This window comes from Metopolophium dirhodum, chromosome 9 (assembly GCF_019925205.1).
Source record: "Metopolophium dirhodum isolate CAU chromosome 9, ASM1992520v1, whole genome shotgun sequence".
In the NCBI taxonomy this organism is placed as follows: domain Eukaryota; kingdom Metazoa; phylum Arthropoda; class Insecta; order Hemiptera; family Aphididae; genus Metopolophium; species Metopolophium dirhodum.
This window is the reverse complement of record NC_083568.1, coordinates 13,986,725-14,006,096: the sequence shown is the minus strand read 5'-3', so window position 1 is coordinate 14,006,096 and position 19,372 is coordinate 13,986,725. Positions and strand designations below refer to the sequence as shown.

At 25.7% G+C, this 19,372-nt stretch overlaps 1 protein-coding gene across 2 annotated transcripts; it reads left to right on the top strand.

Moving 5' to 3' along the window:
* Window positions 1–2,642: 2,642 nt before the first annotated feature.
* LOC132951717 (zinc finger protein 425-like) lies at window positions 2,643–19,283 on the top strand. Of its 2 annotated transcripts, XM_061023643.1 has the most exons (7): window positions 2,643–3,717; window positions 5,278–12,030; window positions 12,585–12,665; window positions 14,314–14,517; window positions 14,993–15,193; window positions 16,434–18,858; window positions 19,067–19,283. In XM_061023643.1, exons 2-6 carry the CDS (start codon window positions 12,015–12,017, stop codon window positions 16,646–16,648), a joined length of 717 nt encoding a protein of 238 aa, XP_060879626.1. In that variant the 5' UTR covers window positions 2,643–3,717; window positions 5,278–12,014; the 3' UTR covers window positions 16,649–18,858; window positions 19,067–19,283. The 2 variants fall into 2 exon arrangements, with proteins under 2 accessions (XP_060879626.1, XP_060879627.1); XM_061023644.1 differs by lacking the exons at window positions 16,434–18,858; window positions 19,067–19,283 and adding an exon at window positions 15,760–16,421 and having other exon boundaries at window positions 2,643–4,399.
* The last annotated feature ends 89 nt before the right edge of the window (window positions 19,284–19,372 follow it).

The window sequence follows — 19,372 nt, the reverse complement described above, 5'->3', positions numbered from 1 at the left end:
ACACTAATAATCATTTACTATACACATAGCCGCAAGTCATGCACACACAAACTCTAAATATTGCCTACGTCTCTATGGTAAGGAATGGCAAAAAATTGAATCAAAAACCACTACAAAAATTTCCACACCAAATCATTCAACCATACAAATCCACTAGTATCTAATTTAGCCAGTGAATCCATCCCAGATCTAACCCCCCATGTCGATTAAAAGGACACTGGTGTTTGTATCTCTTGAATCCCGACCTGTATAAATTAAAATAATACATTTCTTCCTCCCTCCCCATCACCAAGTCAAAGAGTTTCCAAAATGGCGAGCCTCCTTCTTCACGTGATTTCATGTTGTTATTTTAATCTTAAGTTATCAAATTGTATATAAAATATTACAGATTGTAAATATATTATTTTGTTTAAAATAAAAAATAAAAATATACACCATCCCAAACCCCTTAAATATTGCTGAAAAACATTATATTTTTTAAAATGTGAATAATAGTGTACAGGAATACACTACACAGCTACAAAATTAAATTAAAAAAAATAAACTTAAAATTATGTATGCTTAGATAATGTTTCTTTTTGTGTAAAACATAATTTTGTAACATTGTGATGTATATTTAAATTGTTAAAATAAACTCATAGTTTGAGAACTTTGGCCCTTTTAAAGGAATAATATATTTCAGTATTGTGTAGTAAACTATACTTAGTTATAATTTTAAATAATTTAAATGTTACATTTTCAGAAAATCATATGAAAGAGTTTTTAAACATGGCTAGTCGTAGTGACCCAGCATTCTGCCCAAACGGCTGTGCTCGTTCATATAAAGGCACAGAACGGAAGTCCAATCTAAAAAGACATTTGAAATATTCATGTGGGATGCACCCAACATTGAAATGTATTGTGTGCCAAAATCCATTCAAGCATAATCATACATTGCAGTAACATATACTGACTATTCATCAACATAAACTTTAGTAAATACATGTTTTCCAAAAAGCTCAGATATAAGGAAATGTTAATAAACCATATCATGATATATCAATGATATTTTATTTTCAAAAAACATTTTATTTAAAATACATAATAACTTAATTTGTATTCAACTACTTCTATACCTAAATAAATTAAAGAAAAATGTAATAAGAAAAAAACAAATGTTGTTATTATTACATGTTTATTATAGTCAGCATAAATACACTTTTTTTAAAACACTTTCTCCTCTTGCTATGTTTTGGTGATAGAATAAAACCCTTATCATACAACCCTATCAGCTTTGGTCTTACATATTGTTTGACTATGTATGTATAACATACTTTAATAGTTTTTGAGATTCAATTGTATTGCATTATATTGTTAATACATTTATTTTGCTAGTAAATTATTAAATATAAATATTTGTTTTAATTATTATTCAAATGCTTTGATAGCCAGGGGCATTAGCATTATATTTTTTTAAAAATATAATTACAATTTTATATTTACAGAGAATAATATGAACGAGATATTAAATAGAGCTAGTAAAAACGACCCAGCAATCTGCCCAAATGGTTGTGGCCATGAGTATAAAGGTTTGGATCGCAAACGGAATCTAAAAAAACATTTAATTTATGCATGTGGTGTTAATCCACAATTCCAATGTATAATTTGCTTAAAAAAATTTGCTCGCAAGCATACATTAAAAATCCATTCAATATCTGTTCATAAATTAATTTATAATTCTCATTTTTATTAATATTGTAAAGCTTTTTTTTTATATGAATAAGATAAATTATTAAAATTAAAATAATTAAAGTACCTATTGGTATTGTTAAAATGTACAACTGAACTGCATTCATTGACATGTCATGTTGCATCTTGACAAATATTATAGGTTGCCCCAAATCCTCCATTCAAACAAAAGCAATCATACCAATAGTATAATAAGTATTTATAAAAAAACTGGTTTTGTTAATAAATTTAATTTTTGTTTCAAGAATGCTCTTTCTTTATAATTTGTTTTATTATTTTTAAATAATCTCAACACATTTGAAAACATTGAATTATATATTTAGGTTTAAGACTTGTGTTCCAAGGCTATGAAACAAAAAAGTGAAAAAATATCTTCTCCTGTGAACAAATTTCAGTAAACATAAATAAACTACTTTTTAAATCCATCTTTATTAGATATCTTATACTCTTGGGATAGTTAATTAATTATTTTAAAATAGACAGTAATTTAATGTGCATTGCATTAGCACTAACAATTGGTTAAGGCGTTTGGAAAACACTGTATACATAATAATAAATAAGCATAATACTATACATTATTGACACCTTTTACAATTTAAATATTTGATAAACTATGTTAATTTATCATACTTAACAATATTAATTGTTTTAATTTTTATTTTTAGAATTGTCTTGCAGTTGGTTAACTCAACTTAATTGGATAACACAATTAGATCCAGCCAGTTGTCCAAACAAATGTGGTAAATTGTATAGAGGACCTTATAGAAAGCATCATCTCAGACAACATTTGGTGTATGAATGTGGTGTTATACCAAAATTTCAATGCAAAATATGTTCCAAGCGTTTCGCTAGAAACCCTCAGTTAAAATATCATTTAATTAGAATACATAAAATTGTTGCTTAACATAGTAAAATGTGTTCTATTAAAAACATTTATTATCTGGTTCATTGTGATTCATCAATGCTGATAAATAATGACAACATTTTACAAAAAAAATCAATATTGAATAAATTTGTTTTCATTTAAATTTGGTATGCATTTTAGTTGTTAAATAAAATATTTACCACCAAAACTAACCCTTTTCCAAGAACTATGTACCTCAAAATTCAACTACAAATTGTAATCTTTATTGTGTACCTGCTGTTAATTACAAGTGTGGTAGGCCATATAATCTTGGGCACGGTTAAAATAGAAAGATGTGTTGATTAAAGGTTGTAGTTTTTAAATAAAGGTTTTTTTCCGAAACTAAATATAGATTAAGAACATTTTATTATAATTTAAAAGTTATGTTAGTAGGTACTTATTTATGATAAATAAATATTAATAGGTTTAATGTATTACCTATAGAAAAAATGATGAATTTATTTTGTAGGGTAGAGGTGATGGCATCATAAACCTATTATAGGAATAGCCTCTTATAACTTTGTATTGAATATTTATATAGCTTCATAATTTAAAATAATTTATCCTCTTGAATTACTTTTTTAGTATCCAATACTAGGTATACCTGCTATTATCTACATACGATTCATAATACATAAATGAGTAAATAAAAAAAATATTATTTGAATATTGTGCTTTCAAGTGCTTATCATAATCAAATTAATTATGAAATGATATTATTGAAAATTATACAGAAATCAAATTATATGGTTGAAGTTGTTTGTATAATGATAAAAATTATAAACAAATAAAGTACATTTGATATCTGACCACAGGGCTAATCTAAAATAATTCCAATGTGCGGTTAGCTTTAGAATATTAGTTTTATTATTATATATTATAGAGTTTTGTAAAAATTTCAAAACATTATATTAAAAATAAAAAAAATATTAAATATATTTTACAAAACACATATATATTTTATTCATCTTATCTTGTATACTTTTAATGGTAAATATTTAGTTAGAATAACCTAACCTTTATTTTTAACACTCTTATTCTTTAAGAATTATGTCAAAAATGTATTTAACAAAATAATTTGATACGTAAGTTCCTTCATTGTTTTTACAAAATGTTATCAAGTGTTTTTAATTTTTGTGTCAAGTTTGGACTTTGAAATATATGAAGTAATAGTAATTGAGTAGGTATGAATTTGATACGAAAGACACTAAACTTTTGAGAACAACTAATTTGTCAAACAATTTTAAATTTATATTATCGTCCACCTAAGCTATTTTCCAATAGTTATTTATAACCTCTTTATACACTGGCACAGATAATAATACTAATAATAAATATTATCAATTGAACTATCTAATAATAATATTATAAAAAGATTTTGAATACATTTGAGATTTTATATTATGTCAATGTTTAAAAAATAAAAATAATTATATATTATTTCAAAATAATATATTCTTGTGTTATTTTATTGATAACTTACTGATTATACCAAGTGTTCCACAGAAAATATTTATTTTAATATGGTTAAAACAATTGAATATGTATTACATTAGCACTATTGGTAGTCTTATGGAAAACAATTGTATACAAATTTATTTCAATTTATATGATATACGCGTTTTACAAATTAAATATTCAAATGTATATCATACTTAGCAATTTACAGTGTTTTGATTTTGTTATTTTTAGAAGCGCCATGTGGTTGGTTACCTCAACTTAATTGGATAACACAAATAGATCCAGCCAAATGCCCAAACAAATGTGGTAAATTTTATAAAGGTCCTCATAGAAAGCATAACCTCAGACAACATTTGGTATATGAATGCGGTGTTGCACCAAAATTTCAATGCAGAATATGTTTTAAGCGTTTTTCGAGAAACCATCACTTAAAATTTCATTTGAAGAGAATACATAAAATAATTGATTAATACAATTAAATTTGTTTTATTATAAAATAATTTATGTCTGGTTTGTTGTCAAAAATATTAAATAATATCTATTGTTTTTTAACAAAGAAAAAAATAATTAATACATTTGGGAGTCTATAATGTCTATCTGTATGTTATAAATAAAAATAAACATTTATAGTAACATATATTATTCTTGTGTTGGTTTGTTGATTACTTACCAATTATACAGAGTGTTCCACAAAGGTTAATTATTTTAAATTTTTGAAATATATTGACTATCCATTACCACCAAAAATTGGTAGGCTTTTAGAACACCCTTGTAATACGCATGAAATATAATTTTTATAACTTAACTACCTAACCTAACCTAACCATTTTACAATTTAATAAATAATCAAATTTATCTCAGACAACAAACAGTGTAGGAATCTGGTGTTAAACTGAAATTACAATACGTTTTGCTAGTACTCATCAGTTCAAACTTGATTTAGATAAAATATCTGTTTAATATTTTAAAATGTGTTTTATTATAAGTACATTACCAAAAATAATATATAATTTAGAGTTTTCCACTAAGGTAAATTATTTAAAAATAGTGACATAATTAAATGTGCATTATATTAGCACTAATAATTGGTAGTCTTGTGGAATACATTTGTATTCACATGCATTGTAATTTATACTAAATTTAAATATATGTCAATATAAAATGTTTTAATTCTGTTATTTTAGATTTGTCTTGCAGTTGGCTAACTCAACTTGATTGGATAACACAACTTGATCCTGCCAGATGTCCAAACAAATGTGGTAAATTGTATAAAGGCCTTTATAGAAAGCGTCATCTCAGACAACATTTAGTGTACGAATGTGGTGTTATACCAAAATTTCAATGTAGAATATGTTTCAAGCGTTTTGCTAGAAATCCTCAATTAAAATATCATTCAATTAGAATACATAAAATGATTGCTTAACATAAATGTGTCCTATTAAATGATGTTTATAGTGCATTATCAGTCATCAAATATTAATAAATACTTACAACATTTAACTGGTATCAAATGATAATTTATATTAGTACAAGTACTTATTTTATTCTTAATATATTTTACTGGATTATAATACTTTTAATAACAATTCTTATTTAAAGTAATAATCCAAAGTTATTTAAGTATTTTAAAAATGTGTACAAAATATGCTATAAATTATAAATAAATTACACAATATGAAATTAGTATATACTAGTACTTGTAAATAACGCTGTGGTATTTAATTTATGTAAAAAATTACTTGTTGAGTTTGCTTTTACATAAGATTTTAGGTTTCAGAATCCAAAGTACTTGTTATTTACTCCCCTGAATTTTTAATAAACATTTTTCAACTGTTTTAACCTGTTTATATAATTAAAACTTAATAACAAAGTATGGCTTTTTAATCGACTTAATCATTTTATACAGTAACTAATAAGTAATTATTAATTAGTAATTATTAGGGCCTGGAACTTGATGACCTAAAAATCTTTAATAAAAATGACCATTAAAATACCAAAAAATACTTTATAATGACTTAACATTTTTTAAAAATGTCGGTTTTATACAATTCATGTATCATAAATCATAATTATTATAGGTTCTTTAAACATTTTTACTCTAGAAGGAGCCTTCAAAATTTTTTTTTGCAGTTTGAAATAAGTTGATCAACTTTTAGGAATTTTTTTCTGATTGACTGGGACTAAATAGTATCTGCCTATAGTTTATTAAATAATCGTAGATTGCGACAACAAACAATAAAGATAATGAATGTCGATAATCGACAAGCTATTGGAAACTGAATTTGTTACAATAAAGTGTAACTTTCAACAAGAAAAATGCAAAAAATGCAAAATAAAAATTATACTATTAAATTCTATATTCCATGAATCAAATTTCTGTAAAGACGAGTCTCGAATATAATCATTAGAAAGAAAAATGCAAATGCATCAAGTTCTGGGCCCTAGTAATTAAATATTTTAACAGTTAGTATTACAAATATTTTAAGCTATTACTAAATTGTGAATTTTATATTATTTAAGAATTACTTTGTCACATTATGTTGTATGCCCTCATAATTGTGATCAATCGTTTAAAGGCTTTCATCGCAAACAACTTTTAAAAAGACATTCGAAGTATAAGTGCAATGTCCGTCCACAGTTTCAATGCTTATTGTGTAAAAAATATTTCACTAGGAATTCAAGTTTGAAAGATCATGAGATATTAATTCATGGTATAACATGTTAAATTCATTACAAATTGACTTATGTTTAAAATAAAAACAACAATAATATGTGTTACACACATTAATAATATTTCATGATTAAAATATTTTAAATTTTAAATCATTCTCTAGCATATTTGTATTGTGTTTTCAAGAAATCATCTCTGTTTATAATAATTATAAGATATAAATAATTATAGTTGATTTCTACTGTATAATAATAATTATTATACAGTAGAACTTCCATATAACTGTTACCGAAGGGAATGACCGCTATTTAGAGGTGCCCGTCCTACAGAGGTAGGATATCACTAGGATAATACTCGACGGGACCGTTACATAGAGGTGACCGTTAACAGAAATTTTACTGTATATAATATTATTTAAAGTAATGAACCATTTGCATAGTTTCTAATGCTATACAATTTAAATTAAATATACGCAAGGTTCCACATTGTCCCCCACAGTATTTAATCTATGCCGGGATTTTGTTCTCAATTTGATAGCGGAGACGGAAGTATCCAGCATCCACGGCTTCAAAATACACCAAAACATTGAAAACAACGCAGTTGTAAGTTTTTCCGACGATACCACAATCATCGCCACCACTCTCGTGATCAATGATCATAGCTAAAGACCTATTTTCCACTGTCGGAATGCAGACAAACCCTACCAAATCCGCGATTATCAACGTAAAAGACGGACAGCTAGTGCTAAAAATATAACACTTAGACAATTTAGTAATCCCTCCTGTATAAAATACCTAGAAGTTAATTTCAACGACGAAATAGTTTTCGACAGCATAAGATTTCTTTCTCAATTAGAAAAGGATTTTAGAAATGTAGTAACTTCTCTAGTTCTCTCTTATTACTAGAAACTTAAAATACTGGACCACTATGTTAACCCAAAGCTGATTTATCCTCTGCAAACTACCCCTGCCGAACCTTATATATAAGAATTTCCTGGAACGTTTTTATATGCTGGTAAGACAAGGAGTTTGGGAAATATGTGGCCTTCCCGCCAACACTCCAATTCCGGTTTATTACACAGGTAGGAAATATCGGTGCCTCGGTATTCTGATTGTAGCATGGAAGGCTTCTATCCAGAACATAGCCATTGCCCAAAAGCTACCGCGAGTCCAGGACCCACACTTGCTAGCTGTTCGCGATCTACGCTAGGAAGAAGCATATTCTCGCGCACGTTTAGGTCCCGTGACTGGCCTAAACTCATGCGCGATTCGCACCAAGTTAAGGTAGAACGAGTTAGAAAAAAATGGAAGGAGTTGAGACAGAGAGGAATAGGTGTATTGTGGTATAGCAGCTGTACCGTAACAAACTCATGGATATCAAACAAAGGTGGGCTATCAAGCGGTGAGTGGACGAACGCTATTAAAGCATCGATGAACTCCATGTCTAACCGCTATACAGGAGTGTCAGGTAAGAGTGTCGGCAATCCACATTGCAGGAATCTGGCCTGCAATGAGAATAACATTAAAACCTTGCTACATATCCGTGGATCCTGCCCCAAGATAGAACTCCTTCGCAATAACGCCCATCACTAAGTCCGTATAACTCAGGCCAACCTATTTAGGGCGAAAAAGATCGAGGTATACGAAGAATTGAACTGTGAAGCATTCGGAAAAAGAGTAACTCAAAGTCGATGGGCGGATATCATAGTGTGGACCGAAGAAAAGGACAAGGCCTCATCTTAGACCCCACGATTTGGTGGGAGAGCAACGACGTACAGCAAAACGTCAACGCGCACGAAGAGAAAAGGGATATATACATGCCGTGCACCCCCAGTCTGAGCCGTCTCTACAGGGTAGGCGAGTGGGAAACAGCACGGTTTGGTGCAAGGAAACTGCATAGAAATTCTTACTGGACTTAAAAAACCACGATCTACTGCGAAGCGATCTCAAAAAATATGACTGTGTTGTAGGGCATATTCCATATAACAAACTATAATTTATGCTCGTAATTAACAATCATTAATATTGTAATAATATCATTTTATTTTGTTATTTATTTATTTACTATTATATTTTATTGATATTTATTTATGTATTATTTTTATTTATATGCTATGTACGAACGTATTGAACAAGGTAAACTGTCGTAAGGCAACTCACAAAGTGAGCAGTCCGCTATATTTATATTTACATTAATAAAGTTTTATATATATAATTGTTCTATATACTTGCTTTATTCCTTCCTTTCTTTGTGATCATTATTATTATTATTATTATTATTATTATATTTTTTTTTTAAGTATTTATTGTGTTGTTTTATTTTATTTAAATTAAAAACTTTTAGTAAAAAAAAAAAATTTTCTGCGCATATATCAAGTATAGAAGAATAATTCATATTAGTATTTTTATCTACATTAATGTGTGCTCTGAACAGGTAAAATAACTAACGTGCTATTAGACTGGTGTGCGACGCCAGATCCAGCAATTTGTCCAAACAGTTGTGGTCACTTCTACAGAGGAATTAACCGAAAAAAATTGTTACGCAGGCATATGGTCTACGAATGTGGTGTTCCATCTAAGTTCAAGTGTCCCATTTGTTCCAAACGTTTTACAAGAAAATCAAATATGAAAGTACATGCATTTTCGGTACACCAAACATTTTTGTGACATTAAGTTTAAACCATTCATAGCAGTCGTTTCATGTGTTCTAAATAATTTAACCTTTCAAGTTGGAGCACAGAAGTACAGAAGTATTTCATGAATTGTGTTGATTGCATGTTAGCTTTGGGTATTCTATACTCAATTTATACCTAACAGTATTAGTCATTAGAAAGTATCTATAATCTATAAATATTTGTGTTTTAATAAGTTACTCATTATATTGTATTTGTTTGTTATTGTTATTGGATTAAAATTAAGTTAATTAACATTAATAATAAGTAATGTATATTTGTTAACATCATATTATTTGTTTTTAAAGTCTTAACTAATATGGTTTATTAATAGTGTTCAACCAACCAATACCAAAATTAAAATTAACAATACATGATTAATAGATAATTTTTTGTTATACTATATTGATGGTTTACTAAAACAAGTTATACCAAAATTTGTAAATACTATTTATTTTCTTAAATATTACCTATAATATTTTAAAATAAAATCTAAAGTATTATAATGTTCAGTATTATGATGATTTATGAATAATTATGTTATTTAATAAAGAAAACATAAACAATTAGTTTAATTGTATACAAGAATAATAATATGTGATTTTTTTATAGAAACATGTTAATTTTGTAAGCTACAAGTATAGTCTTAGATTATTAGCATAATCTTAAGAATACTATAATTTGTATTACAAAAGTTGTACGATTTGTACAAGAAATACAATTTTTATATTTTTAGAAATAATAAAGTATATCATACTTCATAATTTACTAATTTTTGTCAATATATTTATATTATTTTTTTAGTACCTACAATGGATGTGAAGATGTATTCAATTAACCATACAAACAGTTATAAGCAATTACATGTAGCTAGCAAATAAAAATATTATAAACCATCAAAAATGAATCCACTTCAAGATACTAGCTACTCATGAAAAAAAATAACAATACAATATTAGTGTTGTTAAAATTGTATTTTTAGTTAACTATATGATGCAATTTTTCATAGATGGCAATGTTAACATTTTTAATTGTTACCACTTTTCATGTAATATTTTGATTTATGATTTGTTATTTTAAATATTATGTACTTCATTTTTGTAATATATTTATATATATTATATATATTATTATGATTGTGTACTTTGTGATTTCATAGTAAGATATAAAAATCAAGACAGTAAAATTAAATTTTAAATGTTTACTACTGTAAAATAAATAATAATAAAATCAATATTTACAAGTGTTAAGCTTAATTTTTTAAATAATTCTCATATAGTTACATGTTATCAAATATAGCGAATAACAATGTTAATGCACTAACCTAACTCTCACTATTTAATATTTATTGTTAAGAATTTAATTTAAAATTTAGTTAAAAAATAATTCATGTTTATATAAATATAATATACACAAATAACTGCCGTATTTAGGAATTGGGGAGGGTCTAGATAATTTTCAGAAAACAGAGCCGTGGGGGAAAAGCCCCCCATACCACCCAATCACTCTTTATTAAATAAATGTAATATTTATAAAATGGTTTAACATTTTTGAGTTTTTAACCAAATGTAAAAATAGTGGGTAAATGGATGTTGCTCAGCTATACAGTAGGTTACAAGTGGGTCAATGTATAATGAATTGTATTAAACTTGAATTCAATGATATAATATCATTGTATAAGAAAAACGATTCTGAATGGTTTGTCAGTCTGGATATTTTATATTGTTATTATTTATTATAATCTGTAAGTTGAATTGATATTAAATTATTATAATTTTTTATTTATTTCTACAGTGATAAGCATTAGAAATTAAAATCCCATTTTTAGCAGTTTTCTGTAATTTGTCGGTGGTTTTTCCCGTGGCATTAAATAACTATTGAGAAAATCAAAAAATGACCTCTATAAAGTACCATCTTGATCCAATTTATTAAAAAATAATAATATACTACATATTGAAATCAAAGCACTCCTTCTGGTAAAAATTTTGTATACAGGATAAAAAAATAAAATAAAATAAACACCATTGTTAAACCACTAGCTTGCTCTGCTCAGAATCTAATATAGTTATGTTATAACTTAAAACTTTTATAAAAATATTTCCCAAAATACATTACTTCATTCATTGTTGATATAAGATAACCTTTCAACCTTAAAAAGATCTCTCTGGAGTGGCTGTATATACTGGAAATGTACAAAACTACAAAATATTTGAATTAAAAAATGAACTGTATTTTTCAACCATTTTCGGTGCGAAACTGATAACAAAGAAATCACGATATTAATTGAAAATGTTGATAACTGGAGCTTTGAAAATTTTTACAAAATCCTTCGTTTTGTATGATAAAATTTGTTTTTCTTAATCATGTAAAAACACAACATTTAACATGTACGAGACACGAGTCAATTGTGGGGGGGGGGGGGGGTGGACACCATGAATCTTGTTGATAAAGATTGCTTTTAATCAAAGTTGGAATAGTTTCCAATAGATCACAAATAACACACTCAACGCTTTTAACTTAACTACCATGATAAGAATTATTTTCAATTTAATACCATTCATAATGTTAAAAATATTGAGATGTGCGAGCTATGGAGTAAGCATGATATAATATAACTCATTAAGACTTTTCACAACTAGCATTCATGGTACTACTCTTTCACAGTTGTACATGAATCATATAATAACTGTTAAGTCACTAAGTAAAACATGTATCTAATGTCTGTAATTCCGAATAAGAAAATACCAATGTAAAAATAATGTTTTAAGTTATGTATAAATATTACTTAATATTTAACTTGTAAATATAAAAAAAATAGAGTAAATTTTGGTAAAAGTAAATAATTATCATAGCAAATTTGTTTCTTATATAATATAACAATAAGTATAATTTATAAATTAAATAAGTGTTGCAATGTTACATGAATTAACATAATGATGATTCCTCCCAGTAAAGATACATTGTCATACAAAGAACACAACTACTCTAAAGTCACGCATAGGTTACTTATTGGTTATTTGATGTAATACTATAATTTTAATTAATATTTCTTCTGATTGTTTTATTTTGCTTGTTTGTACATTTATATGTATTTTACATAATATAAAATTCATCGACTAACTTTTAAAATAATTTAATTGTTATTTTAGGATACTGGTTGGCAAACTTGGATTTCTTTGCTAAAGATGATCCAGCCAAATGTCCGAAAAACTGTGGTCGCAGTTATAAAGGTATACACAGAAAGAAAGTTTTACGGCGTCATTTAGTATATGAATGTGGTGTAGAACGGAAATTCATGTGTAACATTTGCTTTAGACGTTTTTCACAAAAATATTATTTATCTACTCACTTGGGTACTGTGCACAAAGTTTGAATAGTTAAAAATTCTTCTTCTTTGATTTTATTGTAAACATGTAGCATAGTCTTTGAAACGTTAGATACACTTAGGTATATCATATATTATACTATAAAATATGTTATTAAACTAACTACATGTATTGTTACAGTAGATAAACTTTAGATTTATAGAAAACGTGATCAATGTTTGTTTTAAATGTATTTTTGGAGTGGTAATAAATTTCCCCGATGGTCAGCTATATATCTGATCTGGGATGATTTACAATCACCCATTGTTTTTTTTTTTTATATTTATACATTGGCTGTGTTTTAATTAATAATAATTATGTTAATAAACCAAAAATCAATTAAAAGTTTGTTATTGATTTTGAAAAAAGCTCATCTTGTGTTAGGTTATTTTTGCATTGCTTCATTTTAAGAAGCCTGGGCATAAACGAGTTAAAAAGTTAATGTTAAGTTTTAAAGTCAAGTTAATTTTAACAATTTAACTTAAGTGATTTTTATTGATATAAACTTAATAAAAAACGAGTTACTTTTAATCAAATACATGTTACGTTAATTTATTAATAATGAAATAATGAATATAATTAATACTATTATTGATGATAATATTGCATAAACATTTACTTTTTATTATTTCAAACCATATTACTGGCTATTTATTTATTAAAAAAAAAAAATAATAACTTTACTGAGTTAAGAAATAAATTAGGATAACTATTAACTTTAAACTTTTTTAAATGTTTTCTATCGACTTAAATTAACTCAATTAACAATTACCATTGACATGCCTATGTTTGCATTTTTATACACCCTTGGCTGAACAATTTTGGTAAGTTGTAAAATATTTTTACAGTATTATTTTTCAATACAAAATATTATAGTATTTACATAATAACATATTATAATATATTTATAGCGTTTTTACAGTTTAGTTGTTTAATTTTTAGTTTTGAATTTCAATCATCTGAACTTTCTAGTTGTTTATAGGGAACCGTGTTAATGCAATATTTTTAGTGTCATTAATTTAAAACTATCCATAGTACAATATATTATTTGCACAATCGTAATAAATACAATAAAATATTAAAATACTACTTAACATTTAGAAGCAAAATAGTTAATTCATTATTCTAATTTATTGATTAAAATACAATTACTAACCTCATATTATTCATAAGTCTAAACAAAATTGTTAATATATATTATTGTAATTTGTTGTTTGTATAATTTTAAGTGGATTGTTTTATTTATTATAAAAAAAACTCAATTAAAATAATATATTTTATAAACATTTAGTTATATTGCAAGTAATACATTTATTGTTTATAGCTCATAAAAAAAATTAAAATAAAATAATTGCAAATATATATACATATTTTTTTTTAAGTTTCACTTAATTTATTTTTAATTTTTATTTAAAATTATAAAAAACCTATTAAACTTAACACATTGTAATGAATTAATTAGTATATTAATACTTTATTTTATTTATTTTATTAATATAATTTATACTTTTAGATTACCACAAAATTTCAGAATCCAATAGGATTTATTGTCCAAATAAATGTGGCCGCAGTTATAAAAGAGGACCGTCCAGCAAAAAAAGTCTCAATAGGCATATTACATACGAATGTGGTGTAGAACCACAGTTTCAATGTTATTTTTGTCAAAAACAATTCAGTCGTAAATCAAATATGAAAACACATTGTCTGCTTATACATGGTATAATAATTTAATACATTTCTTATGATCATAAACTATATTTAGGTTATGCTTAGTAAAATCTAATCATTTCATAATCATTCAAAAAAAAAACAATTGCAAAACAAATACATACTATTTTGTTATATTTTGTATGAAATATGTATTACTTGGAATTGATAATAAATAAAGATTCTTTTGTAAAGCTACAAATGCAGTTTGTTTTTACTTGTTTTATATGTACCAATACATTTTGATATGTGTCAAATTGGGACTTATATATAAATGTAAACCACTGTTTGATTGAACTACTACTTCAGTTATATTATAATAGATTTTAGGTACAAGTTTATTTAATATGTACTTTTACTACATTTTTATTATAAATATATCTGATGTATTACATTAGAATGTTATTGCATTAAAATTATTTAATTCAAATTGTTGAGTAATTCTATATTATTTGTAGAATTAATACAAGTTATATATGTTATAGACAACCAAGAAATTGTACAAACTTATAGGATGTATTGTCCTAAAGCATGTGGTCATAGCTATATAGGAACTTACGGAAAATACAATCTCAAGAGGCATTTATTATTCGAATGTGGGGTGAAACCACAATTTCAATGTTATCTTTGTCAAAAACAATTTAGCCGTAAATCAAATATGAAAACACATTGTCTGCTTATACATGGTATAATAATTTAATACATTTCTTATGATCATAAATTATATTTAGACTATGCTTATTATTACCTTCATTTCTAATCATTAAAAAAAAAAAAAAAAACAATTGCTTAATAAATAGATACTATTTTGTTATTACTTATTTGTATTTATATATTACTTGGAAATTATATTAAATAAAGTTCCTTGTGCAAAGCTACAAATGCAATTTATTTTTACTTGTCTTATATGTATCATTTTGATATGTGACTAATTGGGACTTAAATGTAAATTACTATTTTATTAAACTACTAACTCTATTCCAAATAAGTTTGGAAAAAATAACGACGGAAACGCGTCACGGTTTGCACAAGCAGTCTTTTTGGCTGTCGTCAGAGCGCTGCCTACACTGAACCAATCACAACGGTCATACCATTCCGAGGCTATGCAGTTAAGACAGACTTATTTGAAATAAAGTATACTACAGTCCACCAATTATATTACATTGAATAATGTTATTGCTAAATTTGACTGTAAATTAAGAGTATTTCTAAGCTTTTTTTGTAGAATTAATACCAGTTATATATTTTATAGGTAATCAAGAAATTATGCAAATTCATAGGATATATTGTCCGAAATCTTGTGGGCAAGCTATATAAGATCTAACAGAAAACACAATCTTAAAAGGCATTTATTATTTGAATGTGGAGTGAAACTACAATTTCAATGTCATATTTGTAAAAAAAATTTTCAGTCAAAAATTAATTATGAAAACCATTGTTTGTGTATACATAAGATAATAATTTAATAAATTATATTGAGACATCAACTATCAGTACCTCATAATTTCATAATCATTTAAAAAAAAAATAACTACACATTTCTTAATATATTGTATGTCGTTATTTGTAATTATATATTACTTGGAAATGGTAATAAATAAAGATCCTTGTGTAAAGATACAATTAATGCAGTTTCTTTTTACTTGTTTTATATGTACCAGTAAATTGGTATGTAACAAATTAGGACTAAATGTAAAATCACTGTTTGATTAAACTATTACTACAGTCTACAATTATTATAACTGAATTTAGGTACACTTATAAGTTATATTTAGTTTTAATACATATTGATTATACATAATTCTGATGTACGAGTATATTTACTAATTATATTACATTGAATAATGTAATTGCTTTATTTAATTGTAAATTATAGAGTATTTCTCAACTCTTTTGTAGAATTAATACTTGTTATATATGTTATAGGTGATCAAGAAACCGTGAAAACTTTTAGGATGTATTGTCCAAAAGATTGTGGGCATAGCTATATAGGAGCTTACAGAAAACAAAACCTCAAGAGACATTTATTATTCGAATGTGGAGTGGAACCAAAATTCCAGTGTTATCTTTGTCAAAAACGATTTCGTCATAAATCGTCTATGAATACACACCTTCTGATCATTCATAAAATATGTCCTTAATTTTATTTATTTAAAATTATAAAAAAAGTCATACATTTTGTTATAACAATTAAATAATAATAAAACATATATATATATATTTATATAAATATATAAATTTATCTGTAATTATTATGTATGAATTAATTGGAAATGGCCTTAATTAAAGATGCTTTTATTATTCAGTCTTATACCTCTATTTCATATACATTATAACACGCTACAAATTTAATAGTAAATGTCTGCTTGATATGTTACAATTATATTTAAATTAAAATACCTACACATTATACTTATTATTATTGTTTTATTTTTTGTATAGTAATCCATTCTGGAACAATGATATATTTTGATGAACAACAAGAGCATTTCCCAAGTGTAGTAGATAGAAACGAAAAGGGAAGAAAAAAACTTCGTAGATGCCAATTATGCGCATTGTCTGGACGAGGTCGAAAACGAACACATGTATTTTGTGCAGCGTGTCCTGGACAACCTGGTCTCTGTGTTGATACATGTTTTAAAGAATATCATAAAGAATAACATATTATATAATGAATTAATGACAATTGCATGTATTCAAATTATTTTTTTTTTTTTTTAAGACCAGGGCATATTAAAAATAAATGTCTAGGCTATTTAATATTTTATTTTGTTAAGTGTTCTGTTATGGCATAGAATAAAAATCTATTTTTTTTTTGTACAGGAAACAGATTATAATATGTTTTTTATTAAAACTTTTATTTTGAACATTCCATACCTTGTAATATACCTATATATATACGCTTGCATATGTGTGATTTATTAATAATAATGGTAATGAATAAACAAATATTTAATGTTTTATATAATTATTTTTCGCTATCTGGTATACCTTAACCTATATTTTATTTTCCTAAGTTATGTTAGTTATGTTATTTTAAATTACTTACATTTACTAAATTTTACTAGGAATGTGATATTTTTTTCATCTTTCAATTTTTCAGATGCAATAATTATCTATTTAAAATTAGTTTTATCAACTATAATTACATATTTTAATCACCGTGAATATTGGTTATTGTTTATAATTCATTGTGTAAAAAATATTGTTAAAATATTCAATACTTACTTTTCCTATATTTCTTATTATTTTATTTTTATTAAGTATAAGTTGTTTATTCATATTATTATAATGATAACTTTGATTAAAATATTAAACATTGTGTCCAACCCATTTAAAGGTATTTTAATTTTCACACGCTTCAAAAACATATAAAAAGCTTTTACCCATAGTAACATTTTTGCAATGTTGGGTCGTATATATGTACTCTTAACGCTTTTTGTACCCTCTACATTAAGGTAAAAAACAAATAGGAAATGGTTGTAAATAATTTTGCTTTCAATAAATGGTATAAACATTTTTTCTAACTTTTTTTTTTCTTCTAGTGAAACGTCCTGTGATCTTAGATGTGATTGATATATCAAGTCACTTAAACTTACATTATCCGCACGTAGTGGAAAAAAACCAAAAAGGACAAAAAAAAAGACGCCGTTGTGTTCTGTGTTCTTCTCGAGGTCTTGGACAGAAACGTACTGATGTATTTTGTTCCATTTGCCCCGGTAAACCAGCACTGTGTCCTGGCACTTGTTTCATGACTTATCACTCAACCAAACTTTAAAATTTGTTAAATCATTCAGCAATATAACCATTGGACTCCACTTGTTAAATACTGCCAATGTTTACCAAACTATTGTCAAAATATATTCAAAAAAAGTAATACATATTATATAAATTATGATTCTTTAAAATATTTTAGCATTCATTATTAATAGGTGTACACAGTGTATTATTAAAACTATATTATATAAATCAAACACTAATTCCTTATTGGGTAGGCCTATACTGTTATGAGTGATGAATAAAAATGGGTATGTATATAAATGTACAATAGTTTTGTTATTGTATTATATTATAAGTATTGTTATCGTTTAAAATCAACTTTTATTAGCTAATAAATATGATTTTGAGCAAAGTTAAGACTTATACTAGCAGTTATGATTTCATTCTTTTATCATATTGTTATTTGGTTAAGAAATGATTGTGGTTTATTATTTTTTGATTTTACTGTAGCAGCTTGTATGTTCTATAATGTATTAAATGGTCTTTATTTATAACAATATTGTATTTATTTTTATTTTAGTGAACATAAATGTCATCAAATACCTATCAACTAAAAACTAATAACTAATAAGTAATAACTCAATTTTATAATAATATGTGATATTGTATATTTGTATGTATAATATTTGAGTATTCTATAAAATGCTAAATCTTCCTTAATAATATACAACATAATGTAATTTTCTAGATTTGCTCTATATAATTATTACTTTTTTATTACACTGTAAAGTACTACCTAAGCATACATACATCATAACATATTTTTTTTATTTTTTAAGCTACCGATTTTCCTGATCCAGTTTATTGTCCAAACAATTGTGGTCGCTGCTACAAAGGTATTAGAAGAAAAGGAAATCTTAACAGACATGTCAATTACGAATGTGGCACACCAAAAAAATTCAAATGCATTTACTGTTGGAAACGTTTTGTACAAAAATATGATCTTAAGACACATTATATTTATGTTCATAAAGTAAATGAAAAATAACGAATTTATTTTATGTTAATTATGTATAATTTATAATTGTAACTTGTATTGTGGTTGCTTCTTATTTTTTACAATTTATATTTTAATATAATTTTAA

What these genes read in the sequence shown, in the direction of transcription:
- LOC132951717 (XM_061023643.1), top strand. An exon ending in ACATTGTCTGCTTATACATG is followed by an intron (nt 14,518 to 14,992) that starts GTATAATAATTT and finishes TATATGTTATAG; the next exon opens with ACAACCAAGAAATTGTACAA. An exon ending in ACATTGTCTGCTTATACATG is followed by an intron (nt 15,194 to 16,433) that starts GTATAATAATTT and finishes TATATGTTATAG; the next exon opens with GTGATCAAGAAACCGTGAAA.